Source organism: Salvia splendens, chromosome 20 (assembly GCF_004379255.2).
Source record: "Salvia splendens isolate huo1 chromosome 20, SspV2, whole genome shotgun sequence".
Classification (NCBI taxonomy): domain Eukaryota; kingdom Viridiplantae; phylum Streptophyta; class Magnoliopsida; order Lamiales; family Lamiaceae; genus Salvia; species Salvia splendens.
The window spans coordinates 1471639-1497001 of NC_056051.1; the positions used below are offsets into that span (position 1 = coordinate 1471639).

At 35.7% G+C, this 25363-nt stretch overlaps 4 protein-coding genes across 8 annotated transcripts; 3 read left to right on the plus strand and 1 right to left on the minus strand.

Annotated features, from left to right (window-relative positions):
- Window positions 1-819: 819 nt before the first annotated feature.
- Window positions 820-6998, plus strand: LOC121782171. Its single transcript, XM_042179905.1, has 11 exons — window positions 820-1800; window positions 3906-3963; window positions 4539-4657; window positions 4753-4900; window positions 4995-5214; window positions 5287-5347; window positions 5428-5470; window positions 5573-5697; window positions 5775-6077; window positions 6144-6353; window positions 6452-6998. The coding sequence occupies exons 1-11, from the start codon at window positions 1729-1731 to the stop codon at window positions 6731-6733; spliced, it is 1641 nt and encodes a 546-aa protein (XP_042035839.1). The 5' UTR covers window positions 820-1728; the 3' UTR covers window positions 6734-6998.
- On the plus strand, window positions 1879-3799 carry LOC121782186. 2 transcript variants are annotated; one of them, XM_042179925.1, is made up of 3 exons: window positions 1879-2220; window positions 2331-2908; window positions 2997-3799. In XM_042179925.1, the coding sequence occupies exon 3, from the start codon at window positions 3069-3071 to the stop codon at window positions 3618-3620; it is 552 nt and encodes a 183-aa protein (XP_042035859.1). In that variant the 5' UTR covers window positions 1879-2220; window positions 2331-2908; window positions 2997-3068; the 3' UTR covers window positions 3621-3799. The 2 variants fall into 2 exon arrangements, with proteins under 2 accessions (XP_042035859.1, XP_042035860.1); XM_042179926.1 differs by having other exon boundaries at window positions 2334-2908.
- A 645-nt stretch (window positions 6999-7643) lies between the features above and the next one.
- LOC121782174 (hexokinase-2, chloroplastic-like) lies at window positions 7644-10381 on the minus strand. Its single transcript, XM_042179908.1, has 9 exons — window positions 10009-10381; window positions 9691-9841; window positions 9440-9622; window positions 9296-9370; window positions 9048-9203; window positions 8879-8974; window positions 8651-8781; window positions 8334-8415; window positions 7644-8173 (listed from the first exon to the last, which is right to left on the minus strand). Exons 1-9 carry the CDS (start codon window positions 10275-10277, stop codon window positions 7841-7843), a joined length of 1476 nt encoding a protein of 491 aa, XP_042035842.1. The 5' UTR covers window positions 10278-10381; the 3' UTR covers window positions 7644-7840.
- A 2832-nt stretch (window positions 10382-13213) lies between these two features.
- Window positions 13214-16846, plus strand: LOC121782182 (protein PGR-like). 4 transcript variants are annotated; one of them, XM_042179919.1, is made up of 7 exons: window positions 13215-13407; window positions 13750-14389; window positions 15280-15531; window positions 15640-15753; window positions 15897-16119; window positions 16276-16524; window positions 16598-16846. In XM_042179919.1, exons 3-7 carry the CDS (start codon window positions 15365-15367, stop codon window positions 16727-16729), a joined length of 885 nt encoding a protein of 294 aa, XP_042035853.1. In that variant the 5' UTR covers window positions 13215-13407; window positions 13750-14389; window positions 15280-15364; the 3' UTR covers window positions 16730-16846. The 4 variants fall into 4 exon arrangements, with proteins under 4 accessions (XP_042035855.1, XP_042035853.1, XP_042035854.1 ...); XM_042179920.1 differs by having other exon boundaries at window positions 13767-14389; XM_042179921.1 differs by lacking the exon at window positions 13750-14389 and having other exon boundaries at window positions 13214-13407; window positions 15353-15531.
- The last annotated feature ends 8517 nt before the right edge of the window (window positions 16847-25363 follow it).

Below are 25363 nucleotides of genomic sequence, written 5' to 3' on the forward strand. Positions count from 1 at the left end.
ATTAAACTACTTCCTCCATTTGACTTAAGTTGAATCGTATTCCTTTTGGGATGTCCCAGCTAAATTGAATTATTTACTTTTTTGACAAAAAAACAAAACATCGAATCACCTTTACTTTATTCCATCATATACTCTCTCTTTATTTTTTCTATTTTATTCATCTCTCATATTTTTCAACACAATTTCTTAATCTCCATCCATGTCCAAAAATTTGAACTTAATTTAATTGGGATGAAAGGAATAATTTTTAAATTTTTTATAAGTTTTATATAAATAACTATATAAAATTCTTAAATATCATTTAAATATACTTTCAAATAAAATTTAAGAACTTTTCGTCGCCTTGGTGGCCCCCACACTTCGGCCCGACTCATATGAGGAGGTTCAATCAGGTACGCAGTAGCCTGTTAAGGGGAGGCCTTAACCTACTGGCTGCCAGAAGAAGTCCATCTCCTAAGGTCTCACACTTGTGCCAGAGAGATGGAAGCTACTACACGACAGCAGTGGGATTGGAAGCAACTACACGACAGCAGTGAGATTCAAACCCAGACTCATTGTAGCAAGATCTGCCCTCCGTTGCCAACTGCGCTACGCCCATGCGGGAGAACTTTTGATAAATGATTAATGATAAGGAGGGAGTATTCAATGATGGGATAGTAAACATCATTGTAGACAAACACGTCGGACGCAGTGTTGTACATGCATCCGACTGGTCAAAGGTTCCACTTGATCGCAGCCGTCCGATCTTTTAATGACGTCACTCACGACACTTATTTTATTACTATTTTCTTAACTCTTCCACACACTCAGCGTGATTGCTTCTCTTCTCTGCCATTCTCTTCTCTGCAAAATCATTGACAAACACAGACACCATTTTCTCTCTTTCATCGCCCCGTCTCGACTGAAATTCGTCTCAGTTTCATAAATCAAACATCATCAAAAATCGAACATCCCTCATTTTGATGATTTCTTTCTCTGCTTTTACACCTATTTCTCCCCGATTCGCATTAATGCCGTTCTGAATCAAGCTAAGTTCAATAATAGAATTAATGCAAACCAAAAAGTCGCAATTTTTTTTTCTTTTCTTCCTTTTATTCTCCGTATTTCCTTTTCTTCTCCGTTTTTTGAGACAATGAGAGAGAAAGCTGAGAGTGTGCAGGCGTGTGTGTGTGTGTGTGTGAGAGAGAGAGAGAGAGAGAGAGAGAGTAAAGATGAGTCCTTTTTAATGCGTGAAGCTGAAGAACCCGATTCCCTCAACATCCCCAGTAAAAAAGGACAACAACAATAACTTTGCTTCCCCCTCTCATTCGCTTTAACTCACACAAAAATGAAAAATTGAACAAAGAAACGCACTTTATCCATCTCCCCAACTCCATTGTTTCCTCCTCCTCCTCCTCTCAATTTCAGTAGAAAAGGACAAATGTGGGATTAGTCATCGTGCATCGTTTTCAATTCTCGCTTCGATCACCGAATTCCTCTCCGCATCTGGTGCGAAATTACCGAAACATCCTCCACTTGCAAATTGAATTTTAAGGTACTAGCCAACAAAAGGGGGGTTGTCTTCATCTGGGCTATGGTGATATGCTTTTTGGTGTTAGTTTTCTTGAGCTACGTGTCGCATTATATTCTTCTTTTTCTATCTTGTAATCTTTTTGCGGTTGAACTTATCTCGTCTTGTTTGTAGCTTTGGAAGTCTGTGTTTCAAGAGAGGGATATTTTGGATGTGAAATGGGCTCTGTTTCATTTGCTGGTGATGATGAGTCTCAGCCTTCTACTAGTAATTGCAAGTTATCAACAATGGTAAAAAAAATAAATAACATTATGATTCTTGATGGTAAATTGCTAATTAGTCTCCATCTATATAACACGGATACTTCACTTTGTTGCCGTATCGCGTATCGGATACGTATCCGATACCGATACGCGACGGATACGCGACGGATACGTATCCTGGGCGTATCCGCGGGATGGGCCGTATTGGGCCGGGAAACCTCAGATTCGATACGTATCTCGGTGGATACGGCCCAGTTTAAAGCCCATCTAAAGGAGCCGGCCCGATAGAATTAACGGGCTGGACCAAAAAGCCCATTTGTGATGTAGCCCATTGCAGCTGGATGAACAAATCTAGCTCTATAAATAATGATGCTCTATACAATATAAGATTCCACACAATTGAGAAAGCCGCAGCTAGGTCAAAAACTCCCCGCCTCCATAGATTCGGTATGCTTTTTTTTTTAGATTTTTCGTTTTATGTATCTATTTTTGCCATCGCTTTTCTATGTTATAATTCAGTTTTTTGCTCCCCCAATTCAATTCAATTATAATTTCAGCAGTATGGCATCTCCAAATCTGAGTGCTACTGCTGCTAGTTCTAGTGCTAGTTCTGCTGCTAGTTCTAGTGTTGGATCTGGGTCCAGACAAATAACTGATATCAGGGCTCCATTGTGGGATCATGTCACCATTCTAGAGAAGCCTAAACCTGGTGGAGGAAATATATTATGGAGATGCAACTATTGTCCATTTTCAAAAAGCACTAGCTATACAAGAGTTGAAGCTCATTTGCTGCAAAAATTAAGACAGGGGATTAAGACATGTCCAAATGTTTCATTTGAAATGCTGAGTGACATGAGGAGGGAAGTGGAAAAGTGTAAGGAGCTATTGGAAAGATCAAAGGCATGCACTGTTTCTTTGCCTGTAGCTCCTTCAGACAACAGCAAGAGGACCAAGAGGGGGCCTGTTTCTCAATTGGAAAAATCATGGGCATTGCAAGACCGCAAGCACTTGGATGCTTTAATTGTTAGAGCAATGTTTTCTGGAGGGATTTCTTTCAACTTCATGATATATTGATTGCTAGGTGGACAAAAGGCAATAATCCACTTCATTGTTTGGCTCATTCACTCAATCCAAGGTAATATGCACTGTGCAATTAAAATTCAGATTCTTTGCTCTTCATTTTTTCATTTTAACTTCATGATCTAAATTGCTGCCAATTCCAGATTTTACAGCAACATGTGGCTTCAAGAAGGTGCTGGCCGACTACCCCCCACAAGGACAAGGAAATATCACAAATGAGGATGACTTGCTTCAAGAAATTCTTTCGCATACCGCAAGAGTTGGCTGCAGTGAAGGAAGAATATGCAAGGTTTTCTAGTTGTTCAGAAGAATTCAATGACCCTGATTCTATACATGATAGATGGGCTGTTTCCCCAATGACATGGTGGACAAATCATGGACAATCTATCCCTCTTTTGATGAGTTTGGCCATGAAACTGCTCAGCCAACCGGCCTCTTCTTCTTGCTGTGAAAGAAATTGGAGCACATATAGCTTCATCCATAGTGTCAAGAGAAATGCCTTAACTCCTGAGCGGGCTGAAGATTTGGTCTTTGTGCACTCAAATCTGAGACATTTGTCAAGAAGAACTGATGCATACAAGAAAGGAGAGACAAGGATGTGGGATGTTGGGGGAGATTCTTTTGATTCCCTTAGTGGTGTTGGTCTTCTTGAAGTTGCTGACCTCTCCATTGATGAACCTGAGTTGCAGGCTGTATCATTTGGATTGGGTGATGCCGAGGATGAAGGTGTGGAGCTGGAGGAGACGGGGAATGAGGAAGAAGCTTGATGTTGATGGCTTGATGCTAGTTTGCTACTACCTTTTAATTATTTCCTAATTTAGAACCTGCTGCTATCATGTTATTTTGAGTGTAATAGACCTTTAATGTCTCTATGTTGAATTAGAATATCTATTTTGTAATTTATTTTGCACTATTATTATTTATTAAAAAAAATAGTTAAAACGTATCCGCGTATCGGGTTGTTTGGGAAAGAGCCGTATCCGCGTATCCGTATCCTTCGGATACCGATACGCGTATCCGTATCGGTGCCGCATAGGTCTCCATTTCTGCAGATTCTTGATGGATGTGGTGCTGTAAATCATGCCTCGATTCCGAGGAAGCTGCGGTCCGGTGCGTGGTTATGGGAGTTTCATGTTTATCGTAGTGTTAATTGTGATTTACTTTGGTTAATTGGAGTTTGTGGTTTGATCATTTTTTGGAAAAGTGGAGTTTCCTACTCATCTTCTTGTTGCTTTTCTGTGTACCTAATTCTTTTCTTACTGCCTTTTTGTTTCTTTACTGGCTTTTCTTGCTGGTGTTGGCAGAGGAAGATTCTCTATGTTGCTTTATCTGAGCTTGTGAGGAATGTACTTTGGAAAATGGAAATGATGTGAATTTTTATTTAACTCTTTTATCTGTGGTGTAACTTTGACTCACTGGCTTCTTCATTTGGTTTGGAAATATCTTTTCTTTTCTTTTTTTTTTTTATGTTTTGAAGGGGTTTATTTTATTTTTTGGCTATCTTTTACTTCAACTTTTCTGTTCAACAGTTTCAGTAATTAGTTGTGTAGACTGTAGACAGAGTTGCTGCAATTGGTTGCTGAAGCATAAAGCTATTTTTTAAGTCCTTTGTGAAATTGGCTTTTGAAGAGTATTTGGTTCAATGCTTTGAGTTTTGTATGAATCTCGTGTTTTCAATTCTGTAGCCATCAAAAAGCGGAGCCGTGAGTCCGTTACCTCACCGTTGCTAACTTCAAGGAAGCAACATGATGTGTCAACTACAGTTTATAGAAAAGATGGTGCAAAGAAATTCAAATTTAATAAGGTTGGACACTGCAGTTCTTAAACATTAAGCTGTATTATCTCTTTTACATGATAGAAAAAACAAAAATACAATTCTGTGTGGAATTACATTTTCAGAAGAAGAGACATATCACCAAGGACGAGGAAGAAGTGGCTGAAACCTTGTATGCTTTGGCTGGTATGTTCACTAATGCAAACGAGGCTGATCAGCAAAAAGTAGACGATGAGAAGCCCGAAATAAAATCTTCAACTACTCTAGAAGAAGGTATCTCCATCAACGTTTCGAGTAGTACTTTTTTTTGTTGGTCAGTTTATGCTCTTGTCAAATACTTAATCATTCCAACTGCCTCTTTAAGCAGATACCTGTCGGACACTACAAGACGAGACTAGAAAAATTAGCTCAGAAGTAACTCTTGGAGCTGTTTGTCCTTCAATTTCAAATGTGGTCAATTTAACAGAAGAAGTCATATCCCAAACGTTAGAGGCTCGACAGCCTGAGCCTTTTTTTTCTTGCAAGCAGGCAGCGACCCCCAATGCTTATGGAGGCAAATCTGATTCATGTCCGAGTTCCACTTTAAGGTGAAGTAAAATATTTCTTCACGACGTTATTAGTTTAGCTATTTTATTCTTACAAAGTTATTTATCTTTCAGACCACTAGTATCCGTACATGGCATCAATCAAAGTCATGAAGAGGAAATTCACTTGGATCGGGTATGCTCAATATTTAATTTAAGGTAGTATCTTGCATCTAAATATATGTTTCTAAGAGACGATGTTCTCGAACCTTTCAGGTCACAGCTTCTGGATTGCAGTATGGCAAAAACAAATATAAGGGTAAGTAACATTCTCATTACCAGAAAGATTAGTTTTGGGTGCACGGATTGTGTACTTGTTTTGTTTGTATATTTATGGGGTATGTGTGTTTTCCAAATATAGATTTGTTCCCGTCACCCAACTTGTCTGCAATGCAAGCCGCGAGTTCTGAGACACACCGCTTGTTTGAGGGCACAACTTTTACCTCTCAGCCTCATGTCGTTGAGAGCAAAATTAGTAGTGAAAAGGTACAAGCTTAAAGATAGTAGTCTGGAAATGGTTTGTTTGAACCCAACAAGCTAATTAGCACCTTTTAATGGTTCAGCATACTAGAGTTGCTACTGAATCGAACAATTCACGGAAGAGATGTTCAGCACACGTTTACATAAGTCGTCTCATCAAAGTCTTGCAAATATCAGACAGAAAAGAAGGATTGCCAGTGAAGCCTGCTCAACCAACAAATTTTCGAGGTTCAGACAACCAAATGGGGAGAAACGGTGACACATATTTTAGTGCCATCGACATAGATGCTGCTGAAAAAGGTTCATCGGAAAACCAAAATGGTTTCCTTTTGAATAAGAGGCCAATCCAAGATGAGCAGATGGCTTCTGAAACCTCTGCAAAGCAGGTGAGTTCCTTGCTGATGCCATCTGTATGAGAATCCGGCTCTGATCTGAATGCTATAATTTTGCAGGGATACGACATTTTATCTTTGGGAATGGGGATTCGTGGTTTGGACACCAGTGAGAGTGCAAACGGAGCAGGATGTTTTCTCGAGCCTCCTAAACAGTACTATATGCCATACACGCAGTCACGAAACCAGTCCCCCATGCTTTATTCACTGCCCCGGAATGGCTATTCTTCGTCTCCGCACAGTCATAATTCAGCCTTGCAAGCACAACAGGTAGCTTGCTGATCGTCATTTTAATTCGGATATTGTTACTATTGGTGTTTCCTTTATAATAGTAATGACGAGAAAATCATGCTTGATCGATGCTGCAGCTCTCTCAGTATCATACCAGCAGTTTCACAGACAGAACAGGACAGTATTATAACAACACGGGAGGAGGTGGTGCGCTTCGCCTTCCAGACTGGAGAAACGGAGCTGTGCTGAACTCTCTGTTCCCACATCTGCATGCTGCTCTGGGCTCCAAGTTTCAACAGCTCCCACCTTCACAACAGCAGGTAATGGCTATCAACGCGTCGTTGCCTCTGCATCACAACCTTCCTTTGGGATTCGGGAGAAATGGAGCCGTGTTCCAACCTGAAAACATGCACCTTTGACATGGATAAGTAGTTACTATCAACATGCTTACTAAATATATCATCATTTGTTCATTATTTCTTCTCCATTTTGGTTCGTTTCCTGTTTACATCGACGACTTGTGACCCTCGGATGTGACCCTCGGATGTACGAAACTTGAGTCTTGGAAAAATCTGCAGCAAATTTCCTTGACAAGGCTTGTAAATTTTCTGGAGATTTACTTCAAATTGAAAGAACACTGAAACAAGAGATTGCCCTTACATTATTGGTTGAATTTTGATCTTATATTTTTCTTTTATATATTTCCAAGAGCAATTTTTCCTTTTTTTTCAAAGAGATAAAAGAAAAGCATAAATAATTGGTCGAATGATGAAGTTGGACTAGCTCGACAACTACATGCAACGATCCATCTCAAAGTGCACCGGCTCAATTTCGAGAATTTCAAAGTCGACGAGCTTCTCTTCGTGAAAATGAATTCAAAGCCAGCTCCATCGAGATCTTATCGAAGATATTTGGGCACATTCCAATTGATTTCGACTACGTAATTTTTAATTTTTAATTATGTAGTTTAAAATTTATTTTTGTGTGATTTTCCTTGTTAAAATTATGTAATTCGGTATTTATTTGGGTTGAGGGTGGGATGATCTAGTAATTATTCGGTTGTTTCTTATGAATAATTTAGTTGTGCTTAGGTTTTTATAGATCATAATTTGGTTGCACGTTCTTGAAAAAAATGGGATGAAAATTTATTGTCATTTTTACCTGAACTCGTCTCATTTTTTCAGAGATTTTCAAAAAAAAAAATTTCTGTTCAATTTTGATTCTAAAATTTAGGATAATTCGATTAATTAGATCATTTTTGCAAAACTAAAACCCTTTTTTTATTTAATTTCAACATAAAACCAGACCAAAATTTGAATGCTACCTCACTCATCACACCAAGTTTATTGGTGTTCCTCATATATAAATAAGCATTCTTGATTTGGTAGCAGACAAGCAAAGAGAGGCCAATAAAAATGCAGTATTTCTTTCAATAGATAAGAAATTTTGAAGCCTGGACGTCTTTGTCAACCACTTGATCATTGTGGCTAACAAAACAAAGGCCCATACCATAGAGCTGCAAAAATTCAATGTGGATAGATGGAGTTAGTAGCAGCCAAAAGAGCAGCTCCAATACCAGATCCATCTTTAGAGTGTTGCACTATTATATTCTTCGAAATCTCGGGTCCTAAAAGCTCCGTCACTGCATCTTGAAGGTGCCGTCTATATTCGGGATAATGCTCATATAACCCTCCATCCATCGCCACCACCGTTCTCTTACCAAACACCGCACCTTTTGAATCTCCCTCCATCTTCTGGAGAATCCCCACGATTCCTGCCCCGGCCAACCGCCCCCCACGTTTTGCAATGGTCTCGCATACGTCTACTACTATCTTCCTCGACTCCAATTTGGAATTCACCTGATGGATATGCACATATCAGCCGGGAAATTAGTAGTATGGCACCAATCACTAATAATAGCTTTTCATAATTCGATGTTTGTTGTTATAGGTTCATTATTTGATCAAAGTATGATATATGATCAAAAATTTTATTGTAGAGCTGTAAATGGAGTTCTACCCCAGCCACGTCGTAGAGGATTGATCCAACGACTTCAAGATCTTTAGACGAGTCCTGTTGCATGGTGCATATGTCTGGTGTCCTACAAGGTATAGTTTGAGAAACATATTCAAGGGAAATTCTTCTCATAAGGTTATAGTTCTAAATCCGGTTTCTCAACGACACATTAATGCTTTGTGGCATACAAATCTCAAACTAAATGAAGATGAATAGATGATTTGGTAATGAAATTTGTAGAAATGTTGAAAAATACTCATCATAACAATATAACAATGTAACCTTTTTATTTTCCTTTTTAGTATACTACTATAATGTACCTGAGAGAAAACGGCATCTGTAGCTTTTCTGGTATGGAGTCACCGAATAATGTAGCATCTTCGGCCATTCTGTGCAACACTCGTCTAACAATCTCACCAAGATACATCCCAGAAATTGTTTTCTCAAATATCTGTTTGCCAATTTCGTTGTATAATCAATCAGGCAATGCACGGAACAGTAACACAACGAAAGGGAAAAAAAGGATGTGAACAGGGCTGGATGTCTACCTGTTGGCCGGGATTGATGCTCGCAGCATCCATTTCTCTGTCAAACTCGGTCAAGGGCAGACCCCTCGAGAATGCCCCCCATTCGGTGTTTATAATCTAGTGGTTAAACAACAAGAAGTATTCATAATGATATCACGAATCACCAACAGACGAACATATAGCCACATACCGTACTTCCACCTGCTGATTTGGGGGCGTGAAGCTTAGGTATGTTGTCCACGCGCTCCACGTAGGAGGCATTGGTCCCCGTTCCTAGAATGACCGCAACCATAACATTGTCGTCCCAGTATCTAGCTCCAGCTAATGCTCCCACAGTATCATTGACCTACCATAACACCACACAAAAAAAAAGCACTAACAATGAGCAAGAAGCCACACGTGTTTGCAAACGAGGCCACATCACGAATGACAATGTACCAGGGCAGAAACTCTCATATTCAAGCCCTGCCTTCCCATAGCCTCATTCAAGCAGGCAACTACATCTCTCCCTTCCTGAAAAGCAGTAAAAACAAGGTGAGACCGACCTTTCTTAACTTAGATCAATCGAGAATGAACACTCACAGTTCCGGAGACAGCAAAGCCTTTAGTCCATTTAATGAGAACGCCAGAGTTAATCGACGTCTGCTTCACTGCAAAGGAGAAAGTAAACCCCACTTCCCTCGTTCTTCCTCGGCGCGACTCAAACTTCCCGCCTTCCTTCTCAACGAATTTCGCCAGCTTAGACGCGATGAAATCGAAAAGCTCCTAAAAAAGCATGGTCATATATGATTATATAATTATCAGTGAATTAACCGAAGCAACAACGAACCAACCTCGGAAGTAGCAAACATCAATTCATGAGGGATGGTGACTTGATCGAATTCAGTCGCCACCACTCTACCTTCCTTCCCTCCCAATTGCACTCTCATCACTCGGAAATTCGTACCTCCGAGATCCAAAGCATAGTATAATCCATTCTCATCCCTTAATTCATCAAATTACCATTCCAAATCAATTAAGGATCACACTAGACATGTGCATTTTCAACAATTCAGCATAATTGCAACAGAATTAGGTCGAATGTAGCTCCGATTTGTTAAATTTCAGCTGAAAATCGAGGTAATAGGAAATGTAATTGTGACAATGCATACCCGGTGGGAAGGGAATCAACGAAGCTGAGGATCATTTTGAGATCGGAGGCGCCGTCGGCGGCCAAGCCGGCGCGCATGTCGGCGGCCATGGCGTGGGAGACTTGGCGCAGGAGGGGCAGGGGAGTGGCGCAGTCGCTGTGCAGCTTGGTGAGGATCGAAGCGGCAGAGACTGCGTTGGATGATCGCACCATCATCGCGACTCTCGGCCGCGGGGTCGATCGCGGTGAGTGGAGAGGTGGAACGGCGGATGTGGCGGTGATTACCGACATTTGCGGTTGCGATCACGAAATGTGTGGGGAAGAAGAAAGAGAAAAAGTAAGCTGCTAACTTGCTAGATTAATGGCGTGATCAACACAGAACAACAGTCTCTTTGTTCAGACAAACTATTCTCACAGTATAACTGAGAGTAAAATAAATACATAAATATAAATAAGGCTAAAATGCACTTAATAGTTGGAGAGTACTAATCCCTTGTACACGAATAGAAGTTCCATGATTTTTGATATAAATTTTAAGAAATATTTAAAAAAGTGAGTCGAAGAAACTGATGGAATATAAGTCTTACTTATATATATTAGTTTTAAATGATATGTGAGTGAAATAAGTTAATAAAATGTATGACCTATTACATTTGTAGAAATAATGAACATGGACTCCTATTTGTGATCGAATTAGAATGGCAAAACGGAACACCTGTTCGTGGACGGATGGAGCATTTTAGAACAAAAAAAAATCCATAAAATACATATTCCCTTCAGTGAAATTATGTCAAAAAGATATTTTTAAAGTCTATGTAATCAAAGTTTATGTAGTAAAAATGTACTCCATTATGACTAATAAAGTGTTAAATTAAATGTATAATCAACCCTTAACTAAAATTAATTGTGTACGGCTGCATAAGAGAGTCCTTTTTTGCGTAAAATATTGATTTATTCAGTGTTTATATTTGAGATGTAATAATAAATTTCAGTGAGATTGCAGTTATTTGGAATGTCTTGAATTTCTATTTAATTGATTACAAATAAATGACTTGACATTTTTCTTTTGAGATTTTATTTGTCAAAATTGAAGTGAAAATATACTTTACGTGCATTTATATGTTAATGGAAATGAAGAAAAAATTTACTCGGTTTAATAATTTCAGAAATGTGTAAATCGTTTGAGTGTGTATTTCTGTATGCAGTGTTTATGATGTGTAGATTAAAATACAATCAAAATTAAAGAAAATTCAATGATTGATTTAGAAATTGTGTGTAAACAAGAAACTTTGTCATGTACTAACATAATAGGGCGGAAAATACGACGCTAAACATAACTCAAATGAGCGTTATTAACTTATTATTATCCACTAAATTAGGATGTTAGTGTAGTATTGTACTTATCTGAATAGTCCGCTAATTTAGAGAGTTGAAATTGAAATTATTCATCTAATTAAATTAGTCTTTAAAATGAATTAATTTTATGTGTAACTATTGTGACATTGTTTATTCTTGTAAGTTGTATATTTAGCAAATGATTCTACATTTTAATGATAATTTTGATAAAGTAAATAAATTTATACAAAAATAAACTGAAACATGTCCTTTAATTCAAGGTCATTATAAGAAATATTATTAATATTAACATATGTTTTAAAATTTATTAAATGTATTAATATTATTTAAAATTTACAAATTTATACTCTCTTTCCTTTCTTGTCTATTCCATAAATATAGTAACTTTCTATTTAAGGAAATTTATTTACTCTAATAAAGTGAGACTCATTTTTCACCAATACACTTTTCTTTCTATATATCTCTTACTTTGCTAATTTTATGTATTATTAAAATCCATGTCATTTCAAAAGTTTATATTTTAAGTTTATATTTTTAGGGGTGGAAAGAGTATCATCTTTTAACTTGTTTTAATCGTAACATAATCTTATGTTGTAAACCCATCATACATTTCCACCTCATTCATCAAAACAGGTCCTTAATTTGCATATTAAGTTAATTAATGGAGTATTAGCATTGTAATCAACACCTACAGTCTCCTGCAGTATTGATAGACAATCTAGCTTAGCTTACCCCACTACAGCTTGAATGCCATACTAATTGTCGTCCAGTTGATACTATCTTATTTAAAATATAATCAAAATGTTGAAATTTAATTACTATCAGTATCTTATAAAAATTTATGCATACGTCATTATAGAGAGTTGAGACTTGAGAGCATCTCCAATTATTTATACTACACTCAAACTCATTTTAGTGTAAATGTCACATCAAATATGATTTTACTCCAACCATTTACACTAAACTCAAACTTAAAAAAATATTCTCTATATTATACATTTTTTACTCACAAAATTTGAAAAACTTTTGGATTTGAGTTTTGGAGAACTATTGGAGCTAATTACATATCCTATTTTAGATTTTAGTATACACTTGGAGATGGTTTGAATATGTTTTTATGTACTCCCTCCGTCCCGAGCTACTCGTCCCTTTCCTTTTCGGCACGGAGATTAAGGAATGAGTGTATAGGAAAGTCAAAAATTACGGCTGTAGGTGAAAATTTTTACTAAAAATGGAAAGAGTGCAAGTAACTTGGGACGCCCAAAAGGGAAATAAGTGCGAGTAGTGCGGGATGGAGGGAGTATCATGTAAGTGATATAGGCATTAATTTTATATGGGAGTAGTACTCCCGTATGCCCTATCCATGTTAATAGAATCAATTTATTATTTTTAAAAGTTTTAAGTTAATTAAGTTATTTTATTTTTGGTAAAAAGTAATTATCTCTCCTACTTTATTCAAATTATATTTAATACACTATTTTTAAATAAAACGACTCCATTAACAAGAAATAAATGGAGTATAATTTTTTCCCATATGAACTTATAGCTAATAGTTTTGGCGACGCACTAAATAATTCTATGTCCATAACTCCATATATAAGTAATACTAGTATGTAAATTCATACAATGAAATGAGTAGATTAAAAAAAACAACATATAATTGAAACTTATACGGCATTGTCGAATGTCGATTATTAAAATTATACGTATGCTACAAGCCAAACAAATTTTAATTTAAACAACTTGTTATATTTTAGTTCATCTGGTTAACAATTCAGACATTTCTTCATGTGGTGTAAGTTGGGCAACTAAAAATAAGAAGAATCTCCACAAGATAATAAACGTGATTAATAATAAAATAAATATAGTAAGTCATTTATGAGGAATACGCAACTGGTCAAAATGAGCAGCTGCGATTGTACAAAGAGAGCAACTCTACTGAGTTTAGACTTCAGAGTTAGACGGAGCAGTATTAAATTAAGAGGGGAGGTTCGCTTCCCATTCAAAACCGTCGATAACAGAGTTCAAACTTCATTCATCTACACAATTTTCTTCATTTTTCGAGGTAAAGCTTCAGTCTTTATTCAATTTTCTGTTCTGATTGGATGTGGATGTGGATGTGGATGTGGAGAAACCCTGCTTAAATGATCGAGGATCAATCAAGTGGGGAGTAGCTATGTTTAAGATAACAAGTTAAATTAGGGCTTCAAACTATTGTGGGATTTGTTTTTCTGATTGAATGTTGCTGTTTAAGTTGGGTTCCTAAAACGATGCACAAAGTGACTAATGTAATCCATCTTAGTTGTGTAGCCTTTATTATCTAAAAGGCATTAATTAATTTGTTTTGGATTATTTGATGTTTTCTATATGTCCGTACAGTTTCTTTGGGTTGGATAACCTGTTATAGTACTTTTTGATCACCAGGGCCTAAGGGCATCCGCAACGCGTCTCGTTGCGGTCTCTATCTCGTCTCGGAGAGACGAGACGGCAGCGAGACAGCGTTGCGGGCTCCGTCTCATCCCCGGCCCGTCCTCATCCTGTCCCGTAACTCGTCGCGGAGAGACACTTGTCGAGCTGTCTCGCCACGCGCGTTGGCAACGTGGCGAGCTGCTGTTCGTCCGTGAGTGGGCGTCGTTTATTTCCGTTGAAAATGTATTTTTTATTATTATTTTTTTAAAAATTCAGAAAAATTTGAAAAATAAAAAAAAAAATCCTAAAATTATACTAGCTGTTTATAGTCGGTTTTTACAAATTTTTTATTTTTTTGAATTTTTTTAAGCCCCCAATCACTTATATAAATATCAAATCATTCCTACAAATTAATCCAAAAAAAACTCTCTATTCTCTCTCAAACACTCTACATTCTTCATCTCAAAACACTATTCTTCTCCCAAATTTAATCCATTTATGGATCCATTTGAGCAAATACGTCGAATAATGGAAGAATTGCTAGCAGAAGATCGACGTCAGGAGGAGGAGGAAGCCGCGGCGCCTCAAAGGCGATCCCGGACTTACATCCATCGTAACCAGGAGGAAGCTGTCGCAAGGTTAGTACGCGAATACTTTTGTGACAACCCGGTATGGGGAGACACGTGATTCTACCGCCCACGCCCAACTCCAGGAGAATCTAATGGAACACATTTGGGCTAAATTTGGCAACCAGTAGATGCACATGATCGCCATTAGACAACTCTTTCTTCTACTTCTTTGAGTTTTGAGATTTTGAATTTAGAGAGAGTGAGCGGAAGATTTTAAATTATGTATTTTTTTAGGATTTTATTAATGTGGTTTTTTATATTTTTTTAGAATTTTAAGTTGTAATTTTATTTTATTTAATAAAGTATGTTTTTATTAATTGAATTTGTTTGAAAATAAAAATAAAAAATAAAATTGAATGAATAGTTAAGGGATGAGATGATTAAGAGATGGAGGGTTGCAGAAGCTTTCTCTTAGTTAAGAGATGGGATGAAAAGTATAGTGGGGCCCATGAATAGTGATGAGATGAGACGGTTAAGAGACGAATAAGAGACAACGTTGCGGATGACCTAAGTATTTATGTCATTTTTAAGAGGAAGATTAAAATTTTCAGCTGACTATTGATGGCAATGCTGGACCATGAAATTGAAAGTACTTTTGAGTTTCATTTCCTCTCAAATTCCGCCACTCGTATTTGGGTGCCGTTTTACTGGTCTGTGGTGTTAAACCTATTGGTCGAATAGCAGTTCTGCGTAACCAATCTGTTGAACTAGAATTGTGGTATATTAAAAGATAAACAAGCTGAATAGAGTAGCATCAAAATTTATTACCTATGGTATACCATGTAGTATATGTGTCCTAACTCTATCTCGGAGTTATCTAACCTGAGTTATCTAACCTAAAATGTGTGTTCTTATCATGGTTTGCTTTTATCTATAATTATCCGTGCTCTGTTTCGCAGTCGCATTCGAGTCATAGGAGACAGTGATGCAGAAAAGCTTTCACTAATCCGGAAATTTTATTTTTATTCTTAGCCTCTCCCAAAGATGGACGAGTCAACTTGTGATATGGAAAGAAATTTAGTACAACTATTGGTTGCAGCAGTTCTTTCAGCTGCAATTTCCATCAGGTCATATAGAAAGAAGTCCCTTGACCTTTCTGGAGCTCTTTCTGGTTTTGCTGTTATGACGATTCATTTTGCCGTCAATTACAGGTATCCGCATATCTTCTCCTATATTTGGGAACATCTTTGACATGCCTGTGCTTGCCTATAATATCTTATCTCTCTCTCGTTTTTTTCGTGGTATTTGCATTATTGTAGGTTTGGTGCTCTGTTACTTGCCTTCTTTGTTTCTTCTTCACTGTTAACCAAAGTCGGAGAGGACAAAAAGAAGAAAGTTGATGCAGATTTTAAGGAGGGTGGCCAACGCAATTGGTATCTTTCCATGCTCTCTCAAATATAAATGTTATGTGCATATAAGTTGCTTCATAACTTCACTGTCACCTAGTTAATGTGATTCAACTTTTTCTCTCTTCTTTCATTGAGACTAATAACTCCAATTTGTCTTCATTTTACAGGATACAAGTTTTTTCTAATAGTGGTATAGCAACAATTTTAGTCCTGATTGCTTGGGCACAAGTGGGCATGCAGGACTTTTGCCTAAATTCGAAAGAATCGCGTCTCATGACATATCTAGCTGGTGGCATTCTTGGTCATTACTGCTGCTCGAATGGAGACACATGGTCGTCTGAGCTCGGGGTTCTCAGTGATGAGCAACCAAGGCTTATTACAAACTTCAAGGTGAGCAACCACGGCTTATTACTCATGCTTTACTGTTAGAAATTCTTATGTGTTACTGCTTAATTTTGTCTGTAACTGAATTTGAAGTTCAGCACGTCTATTTGGCTTCCTTAAGGTTCGTTTCATAGTGTCTGACCCTCTCTTTCGTTTATACAGCCAGTTCAGAAGGGTACTAATGGTGGCGTGACGAAGGCAGGATTTCTTGCTGCTGCAGCTGCGGGCTCTGTGCTTGGACTTACATTTGTTATCTTGGGATTTCTGACTACCAACTGCACTTTCAATGTAGCTATGAAGCAGCTATTGTTGATACCAGTTTCAGCTCTTTCGGGATTGTGTGGAAGTGTTATCGACTCTTTATTGGGAGCAACCCTCCAATACAGTGGTTTCTGCAGTGTCCGAAAGAAGGTGATATTCCGATCTTAACACAAATTTGTTGCAACTTGTGTTAAGTATAAGTTATTTGATCCTGGCATTGCAGGTTGTGAGTAAAGCTGGACCGACGGTGAAGAGGATATCGGGTCTTAGCATACTCGACAACAATGCAGTGAATTTTGTGTCGATTCTGTTAACGAGTACGCTGACTTCCATAGCTTGTTCATGCATATTCTGAGGTCTGCACTCACACAAATCACAATTAGATGGTAAAGATCTTGAATTCCATGTGTAACTAATAATGTTGGAGCATGATTTCAATCAATAAAATGTTTTTGCAATCCTCATATGCAAATGCAGGTTGTCTCTCTTTACTTTATGTATAATTTGTAATCTACTTGGTTTTTTTTTTCATTCCAACATTACAATGAACCATCATGGGTTTATGTCAATGCCATAAACCAGACAATCTAACAGAAAAATGGATCATACATTCGGCCATCTGATTTAAAGCTGATCTTGTTTGTAGAAACTACAAACCGGCGATTAAAACAAAAGACAAATAATATATATAAATAGTACTCCTCTGATCATGAACAATGGTCTAATTTTGTCATTTTAGAATGTTATTTCTAAAAATGAAAAAGCTTCTCATTCATACTTTACCCAATTTTTCTTACTCTCTCCACGTAACACACGTGATAAAATTGCATAAAACTCCATGCCGCCCAAGGAAGGGGTCATCTTCCTTGGGACGGAGGGAGTATTTTTTTTACGTAACATCCACAATATATCAGTCATAGCCAAACTTAATCAGAAACAATTAATAACAAAATTCGTGGGAAAAATATGGAAGTAGCATAGCATCTATTTACAAAGTTAGCGAGTAAAGTCATCGGCACCACCATCCTGATTCACATCCATCGAAGCGCCGAGTCGATCCACGTTTGGCGGCAGCACCAAGGTCGGGCAGGAAAAATGACCCCAGCACCGGCGTTGAAGCTATGATGATGGAGGGAAGTTGTTAACAATATATAAAATCAAGAAATATTGGTCCGTAAAACTACGAATTTAATCCCAATTCTGAAAATCTTATGAACTTTAAAAATGGTAGTGGAGTATAAAATATCACAAATTTTATATTTTGTGTATTATTTTACGCAACGAATCAATTGCTATAGCTGACTGATATACGTAGTTTATTTTATCCTACTTTACACAGCTAAAGCAATGTTACTTTCTATATATGTGGCTTTTTTATCTTGCTACCTCAAACTTCAAAAACGGTTCAAAATAGCATAAGCATTTTACTGTTACACACACAGAATAAGTTTTCACCCAGAATATCTTATTAATGTGATATTTTACACACGCAGAATAAGTTTTGCAGATTGAAAATTACGCATTAAGGCCATGTTTGGTTGGCGGGAAAGTAAAGTTGGCAAGGAAAATGATTCCTGGGAAAAATGAATCCCGGGAATATGATTTCTAATAACTTTACTTTTCTGTGTTTGGAAAATATCAAGATTTGAAAGTATATATATTTGATTTAAACACTAAAATAAAAATATACTTATCATTTTTTATTTATAAAAAATAATAATACATAGTATTTAATAAATTATTAATTACAAATGAAAATAATTATATTATTTTATTTATTATTATGATGGATAGTTTAAATATGGATTATACATCATAATATATAATAATATAATAATAAATAAGATTATTATTATTACTATTATTATCATTATATTTACTTAATTTTTAATTGAATAAATTTTATAATTTAAAATTTCACTACAATTTTATTGTTAATTACTAATTTATAAATTAATAATTATTATATTATTATATAATATTAATTATATTTAATTATTTAATAATTATTATTATTATTATTATAGAAATAAAAATAAATATTAATAATATAGTTATAATTATGATAATTTGAATTATAGTTATTTATTATCCTAAAATTAAGTATGGTTTATACTTTTAAATTATTTTTAAAACATTGTAATAAATAATAACAATAATAATGATAATAATAATAATAATAATAATACTAATAATAATAATAATAAACTGTACTAAATTGCATTAAATATGTAAGAATCCTAAACTGGGAAAAAGAATACCTAAGAAAAGTTAGGATTCAGAATCCTGGAAAGTTGTACTAACTTTCCTTGTTTCAGGATTTTGATTACTTTCCCAGTTTGATTAAAAACGGAAACAAACACGGGAATTTAAAATTTAAGGAATCGGATTACTTTCCCAGACAGAATCCTGGCAACCCAAACATGGCCTAAAGGTAAAGTTTGTGATATTTTATCCCTAAAATTAATGCTAAATAATCTTATTTTTTATGTTATTTTTCTCTACAATGTAATACTACTACTTATTAAAATTATCTTAGCAATATATATGATCCAATGAAAATCAAGAAATCAGATCAAGAAATAGATTTAGAGAGGGGGCAGGTTTTGGCTGCTAGTATAGGAATTATAAATAAATTAAAATGATTGAGAGGTTTGTGCAGTCTTTCACATGGGTCCTGACCAGATGTTTAGGATTTAATAATCTTTATAGACATTTGAAATAGTAGGTAAATACATTTGAAGCTTCTTTATCTTATTATCTGTGGCAGTTGAATAAAATAGAGAATGAAATAAAAAAAGAAGCATTTATTCTTTAGTTTGTGGAATAGGGCAAAAGCCTATAATTCGTGTGCAAAAGAAGAATTAAACAGCACACGGATAGCACTACGATTGCTTCGCTGCACCCTATCTCAATTCTCAACTAATATTCTATATATACGGCCAATATTAAGTATTAAATTTATTTTTTTATTTTCGTGAGAATCCATAACTGTTATGTTTACAAACCCAATAAATTAACTTTTTCTACGAGTTGCACCGATAGAAAATTCGTGTGAAAATTCGTCAATAGCTCGTGTGAAAATTCGTCAATAGCTCATGTGAAAATTCGTGTGAAAATTAACTTTTTCTACGAGTTGTCACATTTTAGGATTTTAAGAAATGTAAATGGCTAGAAAATATCATTTAATTTATGAATGTGGATAAACAATATATAACTCAAAGTTAAGTCCAACCCATCCCTCACTTAATAATAATTAAACACGACGACCTTTTCTATCTTTTAATTTTGAATTCATTTCTAGAAAAGTAGAATACCCATTATTGCGTCGTTAAGACAGAACGAAAGTTTGAACTGAAAGCCAAATACCTGTCTCCTCTCTAAATCAAAGACCATTAATATGCTAATACTTAATTGACCCCCAAAAATACTACTGCTAACAAAATATAATTAAATGTACATTATTTGATTATTAATTGTGTGACACAGAGATTATTTTGATCGTGCTTTTGTCCTGATAACTTGAGTAAAATGATGAAGTGCGTCATGCTTCTAGTATAAGCAATGTACTAACTTTTACTTGTGTGCAAAAACTGTAAAACAAATTTACTGTAGTGTGTATTGTTATTTTACAACTGTATTAAATCCTTATTTCTTTTAATATGTCATAAATTAAAATGATACTTTAATTTCATATAACCATGATGGAGAATTGATAAACGTTCAAATTCAGCAAATTAAGGTTTGTTTATTATAGTTCTCTCCTAAATTTAGAAGATTGGAAATCGGGACACACTTAGGTTTCAACAGTACCAAGTACTTAAAATAGAAATTACTTTTATACAAAAGTGTCTCCTACATAGGGATGTCGATGTAACCCGAACCCGTGGGCCGGCCCGAATAACCCGATAAAAATACAAGGTTAGGGTTATAATTTCGCAGTCCGAATTTAAAATCGGGCCATTCGGGCTGACCCGTTCGGGTTGTCGGGTTAGGCGGGCTAACCCGTTCGGGTTACGGGTCGGCCCGTCGGGTTTGAAGGCTTCTGCACAGCGAGCAATTTCTGTAACGGTCATAACTTTCTCTACAAAGCTCCGATTGAGGCGTGCAATATATCCACGCGAAGCTCTTTCGAAGACGAAGAGAATGATATGTATTAGAGGTTTATCAGACTTCAAAATCGAGAGAAACATTGACTCAAACAAGGCTGCTGCACATCCACATATTTGTGTACATTTTCTAATCAATTTTCTATCATTTCTCAACAAACATGTAAACATACCAAAATATAGAAATATAATCAAAATCATCCAAGACAACCCTCTAAACCATGCAAAATCCAAATACGTCAACCGACTATATAAGATCACGAAAAAAATCACCATGTGGTTCATAGATTCATAAATACTCGTATATAAAAGCTTCTTTTAGTATATTTCCAATATAATAGTGCAAAGTGTTTTGACGCCGCTTCATCATTGAATTATGCGTACTTTGATGATTCTTAAAACAAAGATAAATTATTATTTGACTTATTTACAGCTGGAATAAATTAAATTTGACCAATCATAATTCAAGAAAACTTAGAGTTAATCAAATTAGCTAGCATCTTGATAATTCACTCTTTAACAATTCAAAATATTTTTGTTACATCTACGATGCATCTCTCACGTTATGAAAATTTTATTTAATTTTCTACGAATTGATTTATGTTTGAATTTTGAAACAAAGTGTTGATTTATGTTTTAAATACATAAACATAAACATACTATTGATAGATATTTTGTAAATAATTATGTAATGAATAAGTTATTTAAATTTAAATAACTTAATCTTTTTTAAAAATATTAAAGAAAATTAAAAATATGTATTTCATTGTTGAATGATTAATTAAAAATATGTATATAAAATACGTATTATTTTTTGAAAATATTAAAGAATTAAAAATACGCATTGGCCCGAATAACCCGGTGGGTTAGCCCGAAACCCGAAGGGTTAGGGTTAGGGTCGAACTTTTATAACCCGAAAAAATCATAACCCGAATAGCCCGTACCCGAATGGCCCGACAACCCGAACGGGTTGGCCCGATTGACATCCCTACTCCTACATATGCTATTGATGTTTCGTGATAGCATCCATAATGAGGCGTCCTATGCTCTGTCACATCATTATTCTATCCTCTTATCCTTCCACTTACAGTGGGACGTCCTAAAGTCCGTCCTATAGTTTTAACTACTGTTTTGTTTAATTAATTTTATATTTTCAAATATGTCATGCAAAATAATAAAAAAACACCACGATTTAAAGGCAAATCCTACATTACTTAATTAAAAAAAGGTTACAAGAGTTAGAAATAAAAAAAACAAGTTCACTACAGATAAAAAGAGCATACTCTACATCATTCCCAACTTGTGGCGCAGGTCATCGATCATCCACTTGAGGTATTCGGCTTCGCCCGGGTCCTCGCACTGCCTGAGGGCGTGGTGCGTGTCCAACAACGTCCTCCGGTTGGCGGCCACCACTAACTCCGCGTAGGCATGTCCCGCAGCCGAAGTCGGGGCTGGGGTCGGGGTCGGGGCCTGGGAGGATGTCGCCTTCGCCTTGCCCCTGTTCTTGGCAGCCTTGCTGCCAATGGGACGCCGGGAGGACATCGGTGTGCCGGAACTCTCATCCTCATACATCGGCTGGTGAGGTCCATCGGAGGTGCGCCGCTGTCGTTGCTCGCATAATCACTGGGCGGCAGTGTTCTTAATCTCCGTGCCGAAAAGAAACGCTTTCATTACTATAGAACGGATGGAGTAGTACTTAATGTTCTAGAAATAATTTAGTCCAAAGTATACGTTATTTAAAGTTGGATGAGCAAATGCAAATAAGGTCGCTTTCGCGTAAACATCTGCTAATGTTCATATATGCATGGGTAGTTACAAGGTGAGTTTGGTAACTAAGATAAATTAACAAATAAAATTTTAAAGAAGTAAATAATTTAGATCAACCTTACGTCTACCTAAGTTTTTTTATTCAAGCAAATTATATTTGTTTCGAGCTCAACATTTTTTGGCTTTTACCTCAAACATTCGATTTTCGGGTACCTGACCCGTTACGATGGAAAGTATATGGAAAAACTATTAATAAAAAATTAAAATATCTCTGATACGAGCAAATACTATCTAAATTTGCTCCTAGACAAGAGCCTAAAGTGTTAAAGAAAAGTTGAAATTGGCTCCTAAACATGAGCAAAAACTGTCAAGAATGTATGAAAGGCTTTTGAGACAAGTCAAAAGTGTTAATAGAAAAACTAAAATAGCTGCTTGATTGAGTCTAAGCATTCAATAGAGATTAACCGAGCTCCTTGTTACAAGAATGAAGAAATTAAAGATTTGCAAGTTAAATATCGAAAAATCTTAACACTCAATTTGAAGGTGAGTGATGGAAATAAGCTAATATTAGGGGATTTCTACCTAATCAGAGTGAAGTCTAAATCAATTAAATATCGTTCAAGGTTTTTGTAAACATAGAAAATAAAAAATTTCCAATATAGTCTATTTTATCTTTTAATTTCTGCATTTTAATATTGTTTTATTTGAGAAACGATTAGTACTAGAATAGAATATCAAAATACATACCATGAGCACCCGAATTAAAACCATAATACCATATTAAAAACAATGTAGTAGTATTAAAATTTGAAAATTATGTAATATAGGAAATTTCGACTAATTAGGTCTACCTATCAATTTCTGAGCCAGCACTATGTGATTCAAATATTTACACTTTGGGCAATCGTGTTGCATTTTGCCATCAAGAATATTTTTATCTAACTCATTTTTACCTATAATTTTTAAACAAACTATAATATTTTCACGAAGAACCAAAAAACATGCAGGATTAGACCATTCGTGATTTCATAAATCAACCATGCGAGATGATATATTGTGCGTAAATTAAATGTGACTTTTAAATCTTAAATTATCGACATTGTATTGAAAATATCATGCATCCATTTCTCAGCCCTTGCCAATTTGTAATTCTCAGTTCTAAAATTTTAAAATTATGTCAAAATTAAGGCTCCAAAATGGACGCATGATATTAAAAAAAATAATATTTTAAAATTATGTTTATCCTAGAAAATTGGAAAATCACTCAGCATGATATAAATTTGACATCAGATGAAGTGGCATAGCACATGGGAAATATATGCCAAAAAAATAGACAACACAATCTATCACTATCAGATTCCATATTTACTTATATTGTCATTGGCTTCTTTTTCTCCTGACTTGTTTCTCTCTAATGAAAAGGTGTCAAATGGTCCAATTATTTATCTATTCCATTCGTCATCTATTAATCACTCATCCTCTTCCAATTAAATGTAGAATAATAATTGCATGTAAAAGAGAGATAATTGAATGTAAAAGAAATCAAGAAATGGAATAATGTTACTCATCTATTTTACTATTACTCCAACATGGTACAAATCAAGCGTGTAATCAAAACTAATTACAGCCAAACAATCACTGCTAGAGCAAAAATTGACCAAATATTTTCCAAATTCCTATATCTCCTAATCCAATTTTCTAGTCTAGTAGTACTATAAATAAATTGAAGCACAAAATTTATTTTTCTATCTAGGAAATGACTGGAATACTTGTTCATCACAAGGAATTGTGAGCCCCATGTCGTGATCGAATCCGAACTCTTCCTCAGCTCGGTGAAGCAGGCTCACGAATTCCGGCCTGTTGAGAATCGAGATAGGAACGATGTATCTGGTCCTGTTCACAGCCCACGTACACCACGAAGTGCCCCTTGGCACGTCCAAAGGCAGCCCTCGTCGTTTTCGTACTCGTGCCTTTTCCCTATGCTCGAGCACCGCTTCATGATTTGCTTGATCATGGCTTTTGTGTGAGTTTGTTTGATTTTCTGATGGCCATTGTAAGTAACAAAGTGATCAATTTAAAGAGAGAGAGAGAAGTTTAAAAGAAGGGTGTGGTGAGAAAGTAATGAGGGTGTGAGTTATTTATATATAGTAGTACTTATATTTAAAGTTGGGAGTTAATTAATTAGCTTTGAAATTAAAATGGGTTGATATATTTATTAATTTTGTTTTTTGGTAGTATAAAATTGGAAAAACAAGGGCATGTGGGGGCAAAAGATGAGACCATGAGTGTTTTTGGGTTGTGTGTATAAACATGATGCCATTGGGTTTTACTACTTCTTGTTGCCTTTAACCAAGACAATAGGGACCCTCATTTGTTGAGTTTAATTTTAACCCTCTCTTCAATAATACTATTACTACTATTCTCTACTCTCCTCATCTTTTCATTTACCTTGTTGCATCATATCTTCCATCTAGAGGAAGCTTCCTCGAAATTTAGTTATATTTTAAATATTTTCCTTTTTCTTTAATTAGAGAAACTTCCGTTATATCTGGCGACGACAACCAAAATGAATGACATAATTGGTTCGTTGATCAAGGCTGCTATGGATCTAATCAATCTCACATTCGATGTAATTAATATATTGTTTGGAGTTATCACTCCAGGTTCAGCTCAACCGTTTAAACCCCCACTCGATCGACGATGCCCGAAGGGTATACATCCCTGAGACATTCCATGCAAAAGTCAAAATGAACATCCATCTTTCCGATGAATTATGCTCACACGACATATGAGCACAATACACTCTGATGAAACATAGTGGATTTTTGAAGTGTACACCGACATCAGAAAAGTGCAACCGTGCTCTCGTGATTCAAACAACGATTTAGGAGGCGAACTAAGGTGAGATGTATAATTTTAGGATATTTAATTATGTATTTTTAGTTTTTTTAAAAAAATTATGGTTTAGGATTTTGGTTAATTTTAATTTATTAAAATTAAAAAAATAAAATACTTTAATAGATGAGACACCTAAATAATAGAAAGAAATAGATGAATACGTGATACGATTGTGATGCTAAGTGATAAATAAAAAATATAATAAAAAGAGTGTA

Excerpts from the sequence above, each read along its gene's own strand:
- LOC121782174 (XM_042179908.1), bottom strand. The coding sequence starts at position 10,277 with ATGTCGGTAATCACCGCCACATCCGCCGTTCCACCTCTCCACTCACCG. Across the intron at positions 9,371-9,439 it reads GCTTTGCTGTCTCCGGAACT|GAAGGGAGAGATGTAGTTGC; the intron begins GTGAGTGTTCAT and ends ACTGCTTTTCAG. Across the intron at positions 8,975-9,047 it reads AATCAGCAGGTGGAAGTACG|ATTATAAACACCGAATGGGG; the intron begins GTATGTGGCTAT and ends TTTAACCACTAG.
- LOC121782182 (XM_042179921.1), top strand. The coding sequence starts at position 15,365 with ATGGACGAGTCAACTTGTGATATGGAAAGAAATTTAGTACAACTATTG. Across the intron at positions 15,754-15,896 it reads GAGGGTGGCCAACGCAATTG|GATACAAGTTTTTTCTAATA; the intron begins GTATCTTTCCAT and ends TTCATTTTACAG. Across the intron at positions 16,525-16,597 it reads TCTGCAGTGTCCGAAAGAAG|GTTGTGAGTAAAGCTGGACC; the intron begins GTGATATTCCGA and ends CTGGCATTGCAG.
- LOC121782171 (XM_042179905.1), top strand. The coding sequence starts at position 1,729 with ATGGGCTCTGTTTCATTTGCTGGTGATGATGAGTCTCAGCCTTCTACT. Across the intron at positions 1,801-3,905 it reads ATTGCAAGTTATCAACAATG|ATTCTTGATGGATGTGGTGC; the intron begins GTAAAAAAAATA and ends CCATTTCTGCAG. Across the intron at positions 4,901-4,994 it reads TTCAACTACTCTAGAAGAAG|ATACCTGTCGGACACTACAA; the intron begins GTATCTCCATCA and ends CTCTTTAAGCAG.
- LOC121782186 (XM_042179925.1), top strand. The coding sequence starts at position 3,069 with ATGAGGATGACTTGCTTCAAGAAATTCTTTCGCATACCGCAAGAGTTG.